At 28.8% G+C, this 21,681-nt stretch overlaps 2 protein-coding genes across 2 annotated transcripts in view; one reads left to right on the top strand and one right to left on the bottom strand.

Annotated features, from left to right (window-relative positions):
* The first annotated feature begins 204 nt into the window (after nucleotides 1-204).
* Nucleotides 205-1,205, top strand: LOC111637747 (deoxyhypusine hydroxylase-like). The gene has a single exon (XM_023383310.1). The coding sequence runs from the start codon at nucleotides 224-226 to the stop codon at nucleotides 1,136-1,138; it is 915 nt and encodes a 304-aa protein (XP_023239078.1). The 5' UTR covers nucleotides 205-223; the 3' UTR covers nucleotides 1,139-1,205.
* Nucleotides 1,206-6,651: 5,446 nt separating this feature from the next.
* LOC111637744 (UTP--glucose-1-phosphate uridylyltransferase-like) overlaps nucleotides 6,652-21,681 on the bottom strand; it is a 48,786-nt gene continuing 33,756 nt past the window's right edge. Inside the window, exons 9-15 of the mRNA XM_023383308.1 lie at nucleotides 21,598-21,666; nucleotides 21,193-21,224; nucleotides 16,733-16,829; nucleotides 15,125-15,203; nucleotides 13,240-13,406; nucleotides 9,241-9,345; nucleotides 6,652-7,590 (exon numbers count right to left, since the gene is read on the bottom strand). Of these exons, the coding sequence (XP_023239076.1) occupies nucleotides 7,483-7,590; nucleotides 9,241-9,345; nucleotides 13,240-13,406; nucleotides 15,125-15,203; nucleotides 16,733-16,829; nucleotides 21,193-21,224; nucleotides 21,598-21,666 (657 nt within the window). The 3' untranslated portion in view covers nucleotides 6,652-7,482. The remainder of the gene's footprint in view (nucleotides 7,591-9,240; nucleotides 9,346-13,239; nucleotides 13,407-15,124; nucleotides 15,204-16,732; nucleotides 16,830-21,192; nucleotides 21,225-21,597; nucleotides 21,667-21,681) is intronic.

Raw genomic sequence — 21,681 nt, 5'->3', positions numbered from 1 at the left:
ATTAGCAATTCTTTGGATCCATCATAATTTTGTACGGGAAACAGCCATCTGATTTTTTTTAATTATATGAATATAAAATAAACATAAAAATATTTAATAAATTTTTATAATTATGAAAAATAAATTTAAATAAAGTTAGCTAAAATTGATATAAGTTTAACAAATTTTTTATTTAGAAATTTATAACGGATATAATGGCGCTGCAATCGTTCTCTTCACAAACATGGCGGACGTCGTTGTCGATTCTGATCGCATAAAGTCGATAGGTGACGTATTAAATAACGTTAATGTACCTCTCAAAGCTCGATTTCGCGCTCTTTTTACCTTAAGGAACCTTGGAGGAAAAGACGCCATAGATCAAATAGCAAAATGTTTGTTACAGGATCAATCTGTACTACTAAAACACGAATGCGCTTACTGTTTGGGACAGATGCAAGATAAATATGCTATTCCAGTATTGGTAAAAGTATTGGAAAATACTTCTGAAGCGCCTATGACGAGGCACGAAGCAGGGGAAGCTTTAGGCGCTATTGGATGCACACAAACCAAAGAAATACTGAAGAAATATACGAGTGATCCTGTTAAAGAGGTGGCAGAAACCTGTCAGCTTGCACTGGGAAGAATAGAATGGAAGAATAGAGAGTCTCATGAAACTTTAATGCCTAATCCTTTTCAGTCTGTGGATCCGGCACCTCCGCATCCTCATACCGACATTTCGGGACTGAAAGACATCCTCTTAGATGAAAATAAATCATTATTTGAAAGATATAGAGCAATGTTTACCTTAAGAAATTTGGGAACTGATGATGCTATTTCTGCTTTGGGAGAAGGTTTGAAATGTGAAAGTGCATTGTTCAGACACGAAATTGCATTTGTACTGGGTCAGATCCAGAGTACGCTATCTATCGGCTGCTTGACCGAAGCGTTAGAGAATAATAAGGAAAACGAAATGGTCCGTCACGAGTGTGCCGAAGCTCTGGGCTCCATAGCGACTTTGGAATGTTTAGAAATTCTTCGTAGATACTTGCAGGACGAGAAAAGAGTTGTTAGAGAAAGTTGTGAAGTTGCTTTGGACATTTTAGATTATGCTAATAGTGCAGAATTTCAGTATGCAAATGCTCTAAAACTGCAAGCTTGAAATTTTGAACATTTAAAATGTGAAATTATGGATTAATAAAAACAAAGTTTGCTTTAAGTACACTAAAGTAATTTTGTATTTATATTTTCTTTTTACAAACACTTGTCCCACTAAAAGTATTCTATTTCCATTATTTAATCAATTTCTTTGTAATATTATTATTATCTGATTTTAAGTATTGAAGTAATTTCAAGAAATCAAATAATTTTGAAAAAAGAGAACTAAAAATTAGTAATGTAGGTGAGCTCAAAACTATATTTTTGATCAATTTCCAAATTTATTTACGTAACCAATCATGTTCCAGTCTACATGCAATTTAATTAGAAAATCAGGAATTTAATAGTAAATTATTTCCTTAGGAATTTGATAAATTTTTACATCTAAATCAATATAGTTTATACAGTTTCTAATGTTAATCATTCAATAGATTAAAAATAATATGTTCAAAATCATTAGAATGTTTACTTTAAAAGATCTTTCAAGTAGATGAAATGTAATTTTAAGTTAAAATTAATTGTAAGGAGCTGCAGTTTGGGTTGTTATAATATACATTCAATAACACCCAGATGTAAATACACTATATTCTTGCTAATTCAGCTTTTCAGTTATCTGCATATCCCAGTATCATCACCTATGCACTTCTATTTCCATGGAAAACTAGTCATGTCACATCCTATTTTCCTGCTTATTGGGCTGCAATTTGAAAAAATTGTAGACAAATTCCCACTGTCCTCTGTCTTTTTCCTTAATCTTGAGAACGGAGTTAGATAGATGAAAGACTAGACCAGATATGGATACCTTAGGGACAGGAGGCCTCAATTAACTACTGTATATATGAACTTCCTATGCAAACCAGAAGTCATGTTATTTCAATTCAAAACTTTTCTCCTGAAAGCAGTTAACAGATGACTCCATTGCTAATGGAAAAGTATGATGTAGGACAAAACACTAGAGTACTAATTTGAGAAATTTGAGGTGGAGCATATATATTTTAAATGAAATAAATTGACAATATGGTTAAAAATTGCAGCCCGTCTTTGTGACAATGTCAATAAATAATTGCTTGTGTTTAATTTTTCTGTAGCATGCTGTATTATTTGCTCACCGGCCTCCAAAAAGAATCAGTACTGTAAGATAATGTATCACATCAATCTCTCCAATTATACAAGTAAATATATTTTAGTTTTTTCTAAAAGAAAAACTTTTTCATTTGAAGATTTTTGTTTTAATATACAATTGTAATCTGCATCAATTTTTGTTCTAAAGTCTAGATCAGTGGTTCCCAAAGTGGGTGGTGAGTAAATTTAGGTGGGCGAAATGAAGCAAGTGGGCACTGGATGCAAGGTACTGAATGGTAACCGTAGGTGAGGGTTGGAGTCACTGACCACCTATCCCTTTCTTCTGCTAACATGGATAAGATGGAACATTGCATGTAATGATTTCCAGATGTGGAGAACAATGTAAGGTAAGGACACAAATTATGTGGTTTGTAGAAAAATTTTTCTAAGAATATTTCCAAGCCTTTCTCACAGAAGAGAAAATTTTTGGATTAGAAGGCATTGTGACACAGTTGGAGGTGTTGGGTATAAGTTTATGGCTTGAAAAGTTTGGGAATCACTAGTCTAGATAACTGAATATAATCATACAAATTGTTTTTATTCAGTACTTGGAAACCAATATATTTCTGAACACTATTTTGTACTATTGTTAACATCAGTGAAATTAATTTTTTGATATTTGCTTCTCATCATAATCAAGCCACTTCAGAATTTAGGAAATACTGTAATTTGAAAACAAAAATTCATAGTGAAAGAGAAGTTTTCTTATGGATATATTTGCTCTACAAAATATCCATAAAGGAAAATTTTAATGAATACACACACTATCATAAAAAAAATTTAATAATTGTTTATTAAGTGATTTAAACCATTTCTGAAAGCTGGTATATTTGAAACAAAATACCTTTGAAATTTAATCTATACATTGGTATAAAAACAAGGTTGCATTTATACAGATATATTACAATATATATATATAATTTTATTGGTATTTATTTGTAAAAAGTTTTTTGAAGTGATTTTTATTGATATAATTGAAAGAATTTTCTGGGATTTGATCAGTAACTTGATACCAGGTTAGTTCCAATAAAAAATAATTTGCTTTAACCACAAATTGCAGTAGGATCCAGTCTATTATTCCATTGCACTAATTATTATTTTACAACTACAGAAACAAATCATTTGACAACATTTATATTTATTTTTAGAATAGGACAGTTATGATTTTGTACTCTTCTTCTTAGTTTTATTAGTGAAAAAATTTAAACAAGGTCAAAAATAATAGTTTGAATAAAATTATGACAACATTTTTGAACTTGAGATGCTTATTTTATATACTAAACTAATTGACCAAACGATATTAATGGATACAAGTTTAAAAATGTGGGTTCCAGTTTATTAAAAAAAATTAAATATTTCATATTTTTATCAGATGAAGTGATTAAATATAAATTTAAGCATTTTGACAAACAAATGGTTCATAATATACAAATTGTAAACTTTCTCACAGAAATTTTCTTCATTCTAAGATCTTAATTCAATTTTTTCTTGATATTCTGATTAGTTGAATGATAAATATTTAGTATAATAGAATATTGAAACATTCAAATAATGAAAAAATATAATTGTTTGCAGCAGCAGAACAACATTACACTTAATAAAATTTAGTGATTTTAGGATGAACAAAATGGCAGATACATACCTTTGGTCTTTTGCCACGAAGCAGTAGCAAATGTCATAGCCTTGCGTCTGACACTAAGGAACTGGATTTGAATCGAGATTGGCTTCTCAAACTCTCATGTCAAAATGTATAGCCAAATGAACAATAATAAATGAGCTTGTCTATTGTCCACAATAGGCTTTACTGAAAGACCCTTTTTAATGCCCACAGATTTGAAAAAAAAATTTACTGATTATAAATTTCAGTGTATATGACCAATCTAATGGATTCTTATATTTTCATCTAGCTTTAGTAGTTCATTACAAAAGAACTAAATAAGGAACAAAATGAATATTTGCAATAAAGTATAAAAAGATTTAAAAAAAAAGGTTAACTTCATATTTTGTATTTTTAATTATATACCATTAAATTATGAAGAAGATATCAATATATTTTAGAATATACAGTCAAACTTAACTAAAATTGAACTGTGTTTAAAAAAAAGCTTGCTTAAATATAGAAATTAAAAAATGGTATATAACTGACAAGTATGCGGTTCAAAATGTTGCCAGTCTCATTGATTACTAGTTATTGAGTTTTTAACTAGAGTATATCATGTTATAAAAAAATAATTTATCAAGTTGGTTTTGCCAATATCGGGAATGACAAGCAAGCTGTTGGTACCAGTGTTTGAGGGAGGCAATTGTCAAATAGAATAATTATCCTTTGCAATCTTGACTAGAATAAAACAAACTTTTCTCATGATGATAAAAATTTCTATATACAAGTGTATTAAGCTTAATAATAGTAATCTATGTCTGGGAAATCTAAAAACAACACTCCTATTGACTATTATATTTTTTTGTCCTGGTTGAAGATTGTTAAATAAAAACAACCATAATGTTTTTAAGTTCTTACATTACATTCATTTGTTTTCTAAATTCTTTTCTGATTGTAGTGAATTTAACACATTGACAAAAATGCATTATTGAGTTAATTATATATAAAATGACAATGTAAAACAGATATGTCTCCTATTGTAATTTATATGAAGAGTAGATAGAAATAAAAACATTTGTTCCCAATTACAGATTGAAAGCAAATTTAGAAATTATTTCAATGTTCTGTTAAACTTTGATTTCTACAAATTTGACAGAAAATATTCTCTCTTCACTGGAAAAAACAGCAAACATAACTTTCAAATAATGTATAAAATCAGCTTAAGTAGACAAAACCATAACAATTTAAACATATCCAAACTTTTCACTCCCCAAATTAAAAGAAAAAAGTTAATATTATTTTCACTCATTTCTATTTTGTTTATAAGATGATCAAAGTTGAATTTTCATCAGTATATTTTTGCCATGCCTCAACATCAGAAGTGCATACCAAGAATATGACAAACATAGTTTAATTCTGTATATAATACCTTTCTTGCATTTATTAAAATTAAATAATATTTTACTCAAAAAATGCACTAATGTATTTGTTACCTATTCTGCATTCACCACCTCATTTAAGAAGTGTAATGGTATCATCTTGTCCACATTTACACGCTTAGCATCAAGCATATGCTGATGCTAAGCTTGTAAGCCACCTCAATAACTTTGATATGCTTCACAAACCGTACATCTATTCAAGGATGTGTTTAAGGGGCGACATCCCCTCAAATTATGCACCTGATTAAATGAACTTTTAATAAGATTTCAAAGATATTAATTTTCTTTCTAAATCTTTTTCTTATATCATAATGCTATTTTGAATTGTTTTTGTATTCTGGAATTCAAATTAAATTGATAACTATTTTTGTAAACACTATTTATAATACTCTCTCTGGCTTTGGTTTTAATATGACACTGCCATAAAATTTTAAATTTTATCTTGAATCAATTGTATAAAGTATATTTAAAAATTTATTTAAAACATTTAGGAGCTTGGAATATATCATGGTGTTGTAATCAAAATCATCACGATGTACATTAAGCAAGTACATTAAGCAGTAATTTTCTGTCTTAACATTATGAAGCATTGACAATACTGTAAGTATCAATGTTTTGTTCTTGTTAAATGCAAACACATTTAACAAGAATTTCTGGGAAGAATTCAAAATTAAAACAAGACCAATTTCATATAATTATTTTCATCTAATAATATATGCTAACAAGATACTGATGAAATTATTCTATTATAGTAGAATTTATATTATGAATTATTATTCAAATACTTAAAGTTTCACTAGAATATCTCCAATAACTTAATTTTAATCCATTTAATGTTAGTTATGTTAAATGTACATTTTTATTTCTGTGTTTTTTGAATCAATTTAGATATATTTTTAAAAATTGATGTGCGTGTTATATATATACACAAACACTTTTGCTGCTAATTGACATGATTTTAAATTGTTATATCATCCCAATATGCAATAATGTGATTTTGCATCATTCAGATCCTGGAATTTTTTAGTAAATTGTGTACACATTTTCTGAATATCATTTATTACTACCTGGTAGGGTAAGAAACATTTTAGAAATTTTAATGCATGGTTTTTTACTTTTCCAGGATACACAATGGTTTTTCATCACTTTGTCCTCTGTTAGGTGCTGGTGACTCAATTTTGCATCAACACAATTCCATAAAGATTGCTGAAATAAAAACATTTTTTAATTTGTGTATAACAGTGACATACTTTATAAAAATAAATAAATAAACTGGTATATTCAGTGCAACTTTTTCCAATGGCAGCAGCAAAAGTGTTAACATTAAGTGTAAAAATAAATATAATTAACAAGGCGTGCAAAAAAAAATAATTTTTTTTATTTTAAGATATTAGTCTACATATGGCAAAAAGATTTGTGCTTTTTTATATTTCACAGAATTATTTAAAAAAAGCAAAATAATTCTCTACTGCAAATTAATACGTTTTAATACAGTAAAATTAATAATGAATACAAATGAATTATATATTTAATCTAAACCATAATCTCTAAGTACCTAAACAAGTACAGTACATGAACTATCTGTCAATATAATTCTATTTGATTACTTTGTCTTATTCATGTTCATGATTCTTACAATTTCAACTAAAATGCAAAGCTTTCTCATTAATTCATCTTTCCACAGATATTGAAAGACAAAATATTAACTGCAAATTATTGACTAGATCACTTTAATAAAATATATATAAGTACTTCATTGGCTTTGTAAGTTAGACATATAAAACTAGTTCATGTTGCAATATTAAATATTTCTATATAAATTTGGGTTAATGTTTTTGATTTCTAATAATTAAAATTATCTAATATGAAGTTTTTTGGACAACATTTTATAAATTTTAAGTTCAAACAAATTGTAATTTACATATCTATTTCATAAATCTTATTTATATAATTAACCTTACAATTTAATATTAACAGTTAAAATTTTTTGTTTGCAAGTTTTTTACTCTGTATGAAAACTGAAGTTTTCAACTAAATATTTTGTTACATATAAATGCTATATTCTTATTTCCAAATCAATAAATTTTTAAATAACAATGATTTTTAGACTAGAAATTCTAATGGCACAGTTTTATTTCATTCAAGAAATTAGGCAGTTTCATAATCTAATGATTCAGTTTTTAATGTTTAATGATCAAGAATTCTCAAATTTCCAGAAACTATCTTGTTTTCTAGTATTGCACCTGGAGGGATGTCAATTCTATCTCCATGATTGGCAATAATAATAACAGTACCCTATAGAAAGAAAAAATAAATAAATATATATATATATATATTATATTCATTACTAAATTTTAAACAGTATAATTATTAATACAAAATTGTATAATAGACTGTAGGTTCTCTCTAAAATACTGCAGTTAAATGAATTTTTAAATTTTCTAACAACTAAAAAATAAAACTATATTGTTACAAGTTCTTTTACACTCCTCAAAAGTGAAATTGCACATAGCTATGTGCAAATTGCAGGACTGGTAGAGGTAACTGATATATACAAATGATTAAAAAGCAAACAAAGATATGCAACAGACACCTGTTTATTTGGTAACAAATATGGCTCCCATTGGCAGCTATAGGCTGCTATAAGGCAAGGCATACTATCAATGATACAATTAATGGTTGCCTGAGGCATCCCTTAACAAGCTACGTTCACTGCACAGGTCGTCTACAGTATGTGGTGGTGGTCCCTGGTGTACCTTTCATCAGATGAGGTCCCATAGATGTTCAATGGGAGAGAGATCCAGAGAGGGCCAGGAAAGGATGTGAATTCCATTTAGCTGGTGAGTTTGCCATGCAATGTGCAGTTGGGTATTGTCTTGCTGGAATACTGTGTCAAGTGCAGTCTACATCAGTGACGGAACCACAGGCCCCACAATTCATGTGACACACTGATCTGCTGTCAAAGTACTGAAAATGTGCATCAAGGCTGTCTGCTGATCAAACATGATGCCTCCCCAAACCATAATGCCCAGTGAGATGTTTAGTGAAAAGGGCTTGAATGTAACCTGGGATATCACAATCTAAATTTATGAATTCATGTACGTACAGTACATACTTGTAAATGTACATGTTTACAATTTGGCGATGGTTACAGTACATCGCAGACTATTTGTGAATGTGGTTTGCTCTAAGACATTATAAAATAAGATGATTTTGTAAGGTTAAATAACAAATACTGTTATTAAAATTATTTTGTGACAGTAGAAAAACTAATTTATGTTAAATTTACCAATATCGAATGGTGCTGACAATGACACCAAACAGTAGATATTGGAACTACTGTGGAAAATGCCAACATTGAGCTCTTAAAGACCACTAAATAAGATGACAACACAAAGACACAGATGTTTTCATATTTCATTCTCTAGGATTTATAATGATTACATTAACATTTACTGTAAATGTATGTATTTTAATATGATTTTTATGTGCTTTTAACACTTTTCTAGTGATATCACGACTTCAATATTTCTGGGGGACAGACGTAGTCGAATAAAATGACTTAAACTTGATTTTTATTTTTCCATATATTTTTTTTGACAAACAACGTACAATCAAGAATGACTTAACTCAAAATGACATAACCCGAGGTATACCTGTATTATATAAAATGCTACAAGTGTGTGTTTTTGTGAGTACTGTGGTTTACAAATATGCCTGGAATACCAATAATAAATTGTACTTAAAACTAGAAGTTAACAATAAAAATATCTACAATCTATTCAACTAGAGAAAAATGGAATAATTTAGCCTGAAAGTTTATATGAAACAGTATGTTAATACTGAAGATAGTTTTCTTGTAAAAGGAAGAGAAACATTTAATAACATTATATTTAAAAACAATAAGTAAATTATACAAAATGAAATTCTACAATAAAAATTTACCTTTAAAGAAACTCCTTTTCCAAATGTTACATCTCCAGAAACAGTTAAATGATCTAATTCCAACATATCTGGGATACTGGCAAATCGTCTCAAGAATTCTCTTACCTACAAATATATCATAAAATATATACCCAAAAAATTTTGTTTATTTATGTTTTAAAATTAATGAAATAAGATTTTTACTGATATCATCAACATTTTTGTATGAAAATGAAAATTGTTTAACAACAGTGAAATAACAAAAGATTGTTTTCTCAAAACACTATCAGATAAGTAAGGAAAAATTGCTATTGTAAAGAAATATAAATGAAAGATTATCCAGGAATCAAATGAATTAAATATTGTCTAGGATAGTGTTATCTAAAAAATAGATTAAACTATATGAGTTTTCAATTTTAAAAATGGCAAACTTTGAAAATTAGTAAAGTTGTCATTGATTTTTTTTAATATTGATATTAATTACAATGTTGAAAATTAGGATATATTGAAAGATGAAAATCTCAGAAAGTAATACGCTAAGATAAATTACAATATTCTTCTAAATATCACTTTTGGTAGCTGTTATTATGCTCTATGTATGTATGTCTCTTTAATCCGACATTAAGTTCGGTAGACTATCATTACAGCTTTCAGGTTAGACACTTCTTTTATTGTTTCCACATATGCATTTCGGACTTATATAAATGTTAAGTCCCTCTTCAGTGCAATACTATGGTTCTATCTTATATACACCATGGTTTTAGAAGACAACCATAGTATTGCACTGAAGAGGGACTTAACCTTTATATAAGTCCAAAATGCATATGTGGAAACAATAAAAGAAGGGTGAAAACAATAAAAGAATATACATTGGCAAAATAGGAAGGCAACTCAGTACCAGAATAAAAGAACATAAAGCAGCAATTAGACTTAATTATAACCAATCACCATGGACAAATCACTAAGGAATTTGGATACACAATCAATGAAAAAAGTGTAAAAATAATCCATAAAGAAAAAGACAGTTATCTACGAAAATTCAAAGAGCACTTCGAAATTGTTAATAAAAGCAAAACCATAAACCTAAATGATGGAATGGAGGTTGACAACGTGTAGGAGGAAATGGGAGGAGCTAAAGGGAAAGAAAACAAAAAGAGGGGAAAAATACCTTAGGGGACACAACTTCAACACTGGGCAGATGTAGGTCTAAACTTAAAACAGGTTAGTTAACTATTGTATAAATATATCCAAATAACTATTGTTGTAATTTACCGTAATAACAAATGTAATAATTGAATTTACCAATATATAGAAATGTAAAAAACCTGAAGAGGGATGCAAGTGATACGAAAATATTGCACCCGAAATGCATAGTAAATAAGTAAATAAAAAATACGAAGATAAACTTTTGTCTCTGATTAAATGCAGTCCAGGCAAAAAAAACAGTGGTTATTTCTGTAGAATTAACCCATGAAGTTTCATCAATTTTTGAGGAAATATTTTTTTGAAAAATTGATTTTTAAAAGGAATATAAAGAAAACTGCACCATTGATATATAAATATGTATTACTTATAGCGAATAAAAGAAGTGTCTAACCTGAAAGTTTTAATGATAGTCTACCGAACTTAATGTCGGATTAAAGAGACATACATACATAAATTACAATAGACTATTGAAAATATGCAGCAGCAATGGAAGAGAAGTTAATGATTATTTTTAATAAGATACTACAGAATAGCAATTACGAGGGTCATCCCAGAAGTACCTGACCTGACATAGATGGCGGTACTTGTTTGAGAAAAAAACGACTGTGTTCGAAAGTATTAACCTTATAAAGCTTAAGTTTGAAGTTTGAAGACGTTACGTTGTATAGTATTTTTTTGGCAGCCATAAATAATGAACAATCTCAGTGAATTTGTAAACTTGGAAAAAATTTGTCATTGTTATGTGATACAATACTTTCATTTGAAAGGTTTCAGTCCAACCAATATTAAAGCTGAGCTAGATTCTACTCTGGGGGAGTCTGCTCCCTCGTTTACAACAATAAAATATTGGGTGGCAGAGTTTAAACGAGACCGTACGAGCTGCCAAGACGAACATCATAGTGGTCGACCAAGTGAGGTGACCATGCCAGAAGAGGTGGAAAAAAATCCACAAAATGGTATTGGATGACAGTCGACTCAAAGTGTAAGCAGACATGGTAGGCATTTCAAAAAGTGCTGTACATCGCATTTTAACTGAAAATTTGGACATGAGAAAGCTGTGTGCAAGATGGGTGCCGCGTTTGCTCACAATGGGACAAAAACAGCGTCGTGAGGATGTTTGAATCGAGTCTTTGGCAATGTTTCGCAGCAACAAAGCCAAGTTTTTGCGTCGATTCATAACCATGGATGAAACGAAGGTCCATCACTTCACACCTGAGACGAAAGAACAGTCAAAACAATGGACTGAAAGGGGAGAATCAGCTCCAAAGAAGGCGAAAACAGTTCCATCTGCTGGCAAGGTCATGGCGTCAGTTTTTTGGGATGCGCCCAGGAAAAACAATCAACAGCAAGTATTATGTGAACTTATTGCAGTGCTTGAGTGATGAAATCAAGAAAAATGGCCACATTTGGCAAAAAAGTAAGTGTTGTTTCATCAAGACAATGCACCAGTTCACACATCCATTATTGCAATGGCCAAAATCAATGAGTTAAGGTTCAAATTGCTTCCTCACGCACCCTATTTGCCAGATTTAGCACCCTCGGATTGTTCTCTCTTTCCAAACTTAAAAAAATGGCTTGGTGATAAAAGATTTGCCAACAATAAAGAGGTGGAGTCTGCGGTTAATGGCTATTTTGAGAAGCTCGACAGTTCTCACTATAAACAGGGGATCGAAGCTACTGTACAGCTGGAAAAAGTGTATCAAGCTAAAAGGAGACTATGTTGAAAAATAAAGATATGTTTTACCAAATTTTTTGTGTCTTCTTTGTTAGGTTGGGTACTTCTGGGACTACCCTCGTATCTAGGATTATCAATTCTGAATTACTGCTCTTTCTTAATTCACAACTCATCTTTTTTCTCTTAATATTTCCTCTATTTCATTCTGTGATCTAAATTTAACATAGTTCCACTTAGAATTATGATATACTTAAGTCAGGTAACTGTTTAGACACCATTTTTTAAGCACCAACTACTGCATCAGAGTTTATTGTAAGCCATTTTCTGTATCTTCTCATTGAAAATCTAATAATATCACACACTACAAATTAACTACTTTTAGGGTTTGATAAAGCAGACTTTTATCCATTCTTCATTATTAGTGCTTAGAATAGATAGCATCACTCCAAAATTGTTTTCCCCCAGTAATGTCATTTCTGGCTTAATGTAAAATTACATACTAAAGCTCTCATATCAGCATTACATGAAATGCTTGCTACAGCAAAACTTCTGTTATCATAGGCAAATTTTCTACCAGCATTTTAAGACTTTCACACTCAGTATTGAAGCAATTTTAGGTGACAAGAATAAACATTTAAAAAACTGCAAAATTCAACAAAAAATATTTCATATAATCAAATAAAACATACAAATACAAAACAGTCTTAGAAATTAAATAAGAATCTTTATACGTGCATTCAAATGTAGTAAATGAAATACTACTATAATTAAATATTTCACATACACATACAAACATTAACCTTAATTTAACACCAGCACACTTTAATACAACTTTGACAAATGTTTTCAATCTAATAATAGGTCTGCTTAAATATTTCACTGGAAAACTATGAAACCAAACAATAAAATATCTCAAAACTGCTTCTCATAATTCCAGATAGTAATAAACATATGAAAAATAATGTGCACACCATTTATTAAAAAATTTCAGCATATAGATGATACAAAATTGCATCATTTGCACATTGTAACAAAGATCACTTGAAGCAAAAATTACATCAACTAGCAGCAAATGTGTTAATACTATAATATGTTAATTTCTATTGAGAAATAAATACAATTTTAAGATATTAACTTACTTTTGAAAAATGATTATCACCTAATTTAACTAGAGGAACAGTAGGAAATGCACGCAAAGAATTCATTGTCAATGAACCATAACTCATATGATATAAATTACTCATTACTAACAGAAGATCAGAAGTTTTTTTAACTGGAAGAAAACGACTTCTTGGAACATTTATACCTGAAATATAAAAAGATTAATTATTTTAATTATTAAACTTACTATTAAACTGCTTATTTCAATTTTTAAATATGAAGTATTGTGCATACTGTAATTCAGACTAATAAAATATTTTATATTTTTTAAAACGTTTTACTAAAATGAACAATGCTGTTATATAAAATCAGTAACAAATACATTTCTGGGATTGCTACTTTATCTTCAGTAAAAAAAATAGTACAAATAATCTACATAAACTAATTTTTAATGTTTTGAATATTTAGAACAATAAAAACTATTAATTCCTTATCCTGTCTTAAAATAAATACAAGCTACTGTAATAAAATATCAAGACTTGACTATGATTAAGAATTATTATGAATTATTATATATAAATTTCTTAACTGTAAAAATAAAAACCAATAATAATTAATACATAAAACAAAATCTTTATATTATTGTAAGATTAGACTTTTCAGGAAAGTATCAGAGTTAAAATATATCAAAAACATTTTATTTTTATTATTATAAATAAATTACAATTCTGGCATTAAAAATAATGTATCATCATCTTATAACAATAAACAGAAATTATAAAATTGTTCAAAATTAAAGATACCTTATTCTTCATAATACTAATCAGGAACATAGTTGTAACCATAGATCCTGACATCATAGCATAGCATATACATGAAATGTAGTAAAATAATGCAATAATGGATAAATATCTTGAACATGATACAAATCCTCATTTCAGAATATAGCAATAAAATAAAATAGTTTTCAGACTGATTATTTTTCTACTTTAAAAAAAGTAGAAAAATTACAGACAATATGACTTTAAAACATAGGTTATGGCAGGGGTGGCCAACAGTTTTTGCCCCTGGGTTAAATTGGAAAGAAAACTTTTTTCACAGGCCAAACTAGAGGCTGCCCTAGGAAGATTTTGAGGTGGTGCGAGATCTCATTGTGGTGTCTGTCACCCCATAGAGACTAAATTGTACATGGAGATTACAGATACATTTTTTACATTATCATGCATTATCAACATTTTACACAGTACTTAAGAGATTTTTAATGGAGCATTAACTCTAAACATACAGTGAGTTGTTGACCTCTTTTTTTCTTTAGGCATCAGAATTTTACATCGAGCTATTCGGACTTGAGTAGCTAATATTGAAAAATTAATCGCGGACTGCATAAATTCATTAGATGGGCCGTATGTTGGCCATGCCTGGGTTAGGATCTTTTTCATAAATGCTATTACTTTAAACTAACTGCAAAGTAAAAGACAATGTTAGGCAAAATTTTTAGAAAGTTTCCATTTTCAACTCACATAATTAGAATGGTTTCTCAAAAATAAGTGCATCAGTTACTTCCCAAATGAATAGTATTTAAAATATAATTAACATAAAAAACTAATCATTAAAAAATAATAATAGCTACATAAACACTAGAAGTGAATTATAAAACATTTTTGTTTGAAAGTTCAAACAATTTTTTATTTTAAATATCTGAAAGAGAAAAGTTAATTTTATAACATTCTATTTAATAAATATTTTGATTCTTCTGTGATTCAAAAATAATTGTTTGTTATATTTAAAATTAATAAGATGTAATTTATACAGGTTTTATTAAAATAAGTTGTTTCTAGTAAAGGAAATGTGTGTGTATACATACTACACCCACACACACTTCTTCATTAGAGATAATTCATACAAAGAGATATACATAATTACCAATGGCTCCTTCAAAATCTTTCATAGCTGAACCAGCTGCTCTTTCCAATTGAACAACATTTAAGCCATGCTCTAAATGCTGAATAAATAAAATAAAAATTTATTACCTTAGAATTGATTTGCAATAAATTATTAAATAAAAATTCCATACAATAATTTAATTAACAATACTTTAAAATTATTAAATTTTTAATAAATTTTTTATAAATCTATATCTGTAGAATTCATAAATTAATTAACCTTGCTTACAATTAAAAAGGTGATTTATAACTGGAAAAATAATTATTACTGAAATTTTACTTAGACATGGCCTAATTATTAATTTTCTAATAGTTTTAAAAATAATAGATTTTTTTTTAATATTCAGCCAATATTAAGATAGATTATTTTCAGAAAATAAAAATAATTGCCAAAATAACTGCTGAATTTATCCAGACTTTAATGCTTACAAGTTATAACAACAATAGTTGCTAATTTAGTGATATTTTATGGTACATTTCCCAAATAGAATTTTCCTGACCACTGATTTCATTTTATATTGTATATGCATATATTTATATACAGCAGACCCCCCCTATAACGCAGGTTCATATAATGCGGATTCATATATCGCAGCAAAAAAATTGCAACCGTATTCATATAAAGATGCTAAAAGTGACTCGTAAAATGCGGTAAAACTTCATTGCTGACTCATATCGTGACAGGATTGGTCGAATCTGGACCAATAGTGGATGAGCAGCCGAACTACTTACACGCTACGGAGAGTTTAGGCGGGTAAGTTGAGTTTACTATTGTCTGTACAGTATACAAATTAGGTACTGTAAGTCTAATACAGTACTGTAATTTTATACATCTCTTGTGAAAAAACATTTCTTATTCAACAGCCATAAAAATTATTTCTATTAATGATGTCTCCAAAGTTTAATAAATTTTTTGCAGAAAAATAACTCATCAGAAAATGCCCCCGCCATTTGGTGTGCTGCTCCGCGACGAAAACAAACTTAAGCAATGGCATCGTCAAATGGCGCACACTCGGTAAGTAATCTTACAATTTTTTGTTTATAGCATAGTTTATACAGATTATTCCCAAAAAATTATACATGTTTAGGAATCTATTAATTTTATGGAAGAAAACTTTTCAAACAGCCATAGTCCGTAAACTCCACAAGTGCCGGGCTGTAATTGGCTCATGTATTTAAGGATTCCTACAATGCAAAATTCTTATAAAGCGGAACGTATCTACCGCGTTATGGGGGGGGTCGACTGTATTATATATACACATTTCATTCAATAAATATTAGAAACTTGCTCTGAAACAAATTAAACTAAAAAGTAAAGTATATTTATTTTGTGGATTAAACTAATATGCAAACCAGAACAATGATATTTTTGCAGCAGAAATAAAACTAACTCTTATGAACTTACATATCTCATATTTAACCCAATTTATTTTATACTGAAATGTAATTTTATATTAATATAGATTTAGTTATGCTAAACCATCAACTCAAAACTTAGTGTTTCTTAATGATTCAAATATAAATTTCTCAATGTTCAACAAACAGTGCTCTTAACAATCTAAAAAGTGTTTTATTCAAAATCAAATACCTTATGATTGACTATTATCTCCATATCAAGTCTCCCTTCTTTCACTAATGTTGATATGCTTTGCAAATTTATCCATAGATTATTTGTATTAAAAATTCTGTAAATATATATATATTTAATTTGTTTTGGTTATATGTTATCAGATAAATATTATGTGTTAATAAACAAAACTTCAAAAACTGGTTATACTTAATAAAAATTAGCAAAATAAACAAATATCCAGCACAAAAATGTAAGACAGCCAATGTTTTCAACTGCGTTAAACAGGCATTTTCAAGCTAACTGGCCACTGCAGCTGTTAAAACAAGAACTGCCATACATATGTTAACAGGGGTGATGTCAGAAAGGGGAAGAGGTATGTAAGATTACAGCTTGTAGATTAACTTCCATGCAATCACAAAAATTTATAATGGCATTTATTCTGGAAGCCTTGTATATCTCCAACTGCCTTATATATACAAGGTCACCAGAAAAAATTCCACTATAAATTTTCATGATGTAGAATCCTTCCCTTTGCATGGAAGTTGATTTACAAGCTGTAATCTTACACTCCTCTTCCTCATCACCCTTCTTAACATGTGTATGGCATTCACTATTGTTTTAAAAGGCTGTCAATATGACAGAAGCAAGCATAAAATTTTAGGTTCTCTTTAGATAACAGTGACATATTCTTATTGGAAACAACATGCCACTATAAAATATTTGAGACATGCAAAAGTTTTAAATTGAATGCTGACTTTATCAGACGAGCATTTATTTTTTTATTATTAACCTTTCAGTAGTGGGATAGTCGGGTATGGTGTTACCCCAAAGTAGTGGAGAATAAATGTGGAAAATTTTTAAAGTATTTTTCCACATGTTTTTTCTCATCACTGTTTTGGAAAAAGATTTTGTAAACAGTTATGTCTAGTAAAGAAAAATCTCTTTTTTTTGCAGTAGTTTTTGGCGATAATCCCAAAAGAAATTAATGAATATATCCATCCCTCACCACTGCCACATGATCACCCTGGACGGATATATCTGTCCTTCACTGTTGAATGGTTAATTTTTGATATTTCAACTTTTATCAAGATGCATACATATACAAGATAGGTAACTGCACAGCGCAGTTGCGTGGTCGGCGAGATACACAGTGCACATGTCCAAACTTGTATATTATATAGTTGTCAAAATTCCCCCCTTTGGGGGAGAGGGACAAAATTAAGGCTTATCGTGAAGAACTTGGCTTCTATTATACTATTTTAGATGCAGTTTTTTTGTGGTTTTGATTGCTAGTAGTTATTAAATTTACCAAGGCATAGCACCTTATGCACCCTCCGAGCCAAATTTATTGAGATTTATTAGCAGTTAATAGAATTATGTAAAGATGGTGGAAATATTCCATGTTGCCAGAGAGCAAAAATGTTTAAGGTGACCACTGGTTGGAAAGGTAATGTTGATAGCTTTCTGGGATTGCCAAGACATACTGCTTACTGCATTCCAGCCTCATGGAGAGACTAACAATCAAATCCTATACCAACATTCTCAAAAAAACTGTGCTGTCATTTGATGAAAGCAACCAAGACTCCTTACAAAAGTCATGTTGCTGCTGCATGACAACATGCATCCTCATATTGCCATTAGGACTACAGACTCAGAGAATTGGAATGGGAAGTCCTAGAACATCCCTCTATAGTCCTGACCTTGCTTCTAGTGATATTTCTATTTGTTTGGCTTCCTTAAACATCATCTTTCAGGCAAATGCTTTCCCCAATGATGACACTAAAGAGGGAACTCACTACTTGGCTCTGACAGCAACCAAATGAATTCTACACTGCAAGCTTTCAGATACTCATAAAAAAAAGGGATAAGTGCCTAAATGTGAGTAGGATAATGCTGAAAAATAATTGTTTTCATAGCAATAATGAATTTAGTTTTATTTCCCTCAATCTGTAATTTAATTAATGGCTCTACCATATAATAATACATGAAATCAATAATAAGATAGAAGTAAAATCTTAAATAAGGAATTTAAAAAGACCAAAAGCTAATGATTACAGTAAAAATATCATTAATAATTGGTTAAAAACAGTCAAAATGCTAAACCGAAAAATGAAAATACCAAAGTTATGAAATTTGTTAAAATGACTTAGGTATCTGGTTTATTTGAAAAAAACAGTAAGCAAAGTTAGGGAAAGTGACCTTCTACTAGTACTGGAACAACATAACCATTTATCCAGGAAATTAAAAATAAAGAAAATATACCACAAACTGGAATATTGAACAAAAGCAATATTGTTTACAATGCACAGTACCCCACATTTATATAGATGAAACCAGGAGAAACTCCAAACAAGATTCACAGAGTACATCTGTGTAATAAAATATAATAATGATGCTAAATCCACAGTTGATAAACACTACAACCAAAATGGATACAAAATAATAAAAGTTAATACTAAACTCCAGAAACACAAAGAAAATATGTTTAAAGATAGTTAAATATTTGAACACTTAGAAATTATAAAAATAAAAAATAACAAATGAATAAATGAAAACACAGGTCTACAGCTACATGAATCTTGGAAGTCTTCACCACCTTTAAACACTCAGCGTATAGCCTCAATTTAGTGCCGAGCAATTTGAACCTCTTTCCTGAACTGAAAACGTGGCTAGGAAGGCAGAGGTTTGAGACCAATAACAATCTTCAAAACAACATTAGGGCCCATCTCAAGTCATTAGCAGCAACATTCTATGAAGAGGGGGTTTTAAAACTCATCAACAGATAATCATCATGAAGATTGAGGCATTTGTCTATGTCGAAAAGTACCATGTTTGTACCTAACTTTTGGTAATAGATTCATTACATTTGTCTTTGTTTTAGGGACCACGAAAGTTGAAAAAGAAACAGCCCCTGTAATAAAATTTTAAACAGCATCAGTTTATTTTTTATAGTATATCTTTTCTATTTTATATTCTCTTGCAACTAGTATTTTATTTCATTTTTTTTATAGTATATTTACATTGCAAGATAAATTATTTAAATTATTGATAAATTGAATATATTATTTCATATAACAAGCTGATTTACTTTATTTCTCTGTTTTTTTAATTTGTAAATCAGTTTCCAAAAAAGAATAATGGATTCACTAATAGTCTAATAGTTTTTCATTGAGTACTACACATTATATAAAAAAATAACTATGAAAGAAAAGTAAAACAATGAAGAGAATGTCAATTAGAATATGTCTGCATATGACTAATATTTTAAGATTGGTATAATAAATCATTTGAAAATGGTCTATGACATACAACTATAAATTTTGCTAAAGGTTTAAAATTTACAATAAAGGTTACTTTTGGTTAATGTTTTTGCAATTATCAGAATAATTTTAATGCATTAAATAATTAATAATAAATAATAATGGCAAATATAATATAAAGAAATCATATTTGATTCTAAAAACATTTTTATAATCAAATATTTTTTTAATACTATATTAAGCATCATTTATTGTTAAATTATTAATTATAAATTAACTGATGTTTATGAAAATATTGATTTAACCAAAAACGATCTTTATGAATTGTTGACATGTTAAATTGCCTTTGGTTCAAATTGACTTCAATGTGACATGGCATTGAATCCACAAAAATAGTGAAAAGTGAAATAAGTGAATATCAATCTATTCCTACAAGAAGCTATTTTCATTTCTGAAAAGATATTGTTGAACATTGAAGTTTATCCTAGAGATCCTAAATTGGATTAAGATTTGGAGATAATGTTAAGGAAGCAAGAAAAAGGTTTAAAATACTCAAGTTATCATTCTTTGATATGTCTGACTTAGTGATTAGATGATTAGATATTTTCAGGCTGACAGTGCATTTTTCATTGAAATAGACATGAAGTACTGCTGTGTTACTTTATTAGAAAATAATGTTCAGGTATGCTTTAAATTTCAATGAATTATCTAATTATATTCAGAGGCCAGTTATATTTATGATAGAATGCCACATATCACTATTCTACTTCCATTAATCTTCACTCTCAATATACAACATAAAACAAAGGAAACCAAAAGCACTAATATATATATATATATATGTTTAGTAAACCAAACAATTGCCATAATTAATTTCTCTATTATTGATGAAATAAAATAAGCCATGCTAAGGCCACATGCCTTTACTGAAAGTGTGACATTATTCATTTTAAAATAATAGTGTAAGTACAGTTTTTCATATCTAGACTGTAAAAAATTTATAAACTGAAATAAAATCACTATATGGAAACTTTTAGTTTGTTACTGACAGATATTGTAAGCAATATCAAAAGATTTTATCATCAGATCAAAAAGCATTTTATAATGATATAATTATGGACATAAATGTTATAATTCAATTTAAATAAAACATAAAAATCAATTTCAAAATTATAATACTTTATTATATAATTTATAATTAATAAAAACAATACATACTTGAATTTTTTTACACTTTTAAACTCATCTACCTAAAAATATAAAAATTAAGACTTTTGTATTATACTTCTTTGGATACTGCACTTGTATTAAATAACCAAATCATGATAGAAATCTTTAAAATGCAGGGGTATTTATATAATAAGATAAATATAATTTAAATATTATATTTGTCAGAAACACATTTATGTTCCATTCATTTGAAACAAAATTTGTAATTCAAATCATCATTTCAGCCTGAAGAAGGTCAATAAAAAAAAAAGGAGACAAAAACATTTGAAAATTAAAAATATGACTGCATTTTAAGGTTTCTATGTGGTATGCTTATTTTATATTATAATTATTTGTTCAATATATACTGTATATATAAGCATACATATTTTAATAATAATTTATATTACTTACATGATCTTTTGGTACTTGTGCTATTTCAAGTAACCTTAATTTTCTTTCATAATTTATGAGAGTACCTCCCTGTAATGTACAAAA

The sequence above is a fragment of the Centruroides sculpturatus genome, unplaced genomic scaffold (genome assembly GCF_000671375.1).
Source record: "Centruroides sculpturatus isolate CEXI.00-Female unplaced genomic scaffold, Cexi_2.0 scaffold1112, whole genome shotgun sequence".
In the NCBI taxonomy this organism is placed as follows: domain Eukaryota; kingdom Metazoa; phylum Arthropoda; class Arachnida; order Scorpiones; family Buthidae; genus Centruroides; species Centruroides sculpturatus.
Note: the sequence above shows the minus strand (reverse complement) of the source record. Positions and strands in the feature narration are given on the sequence as shown.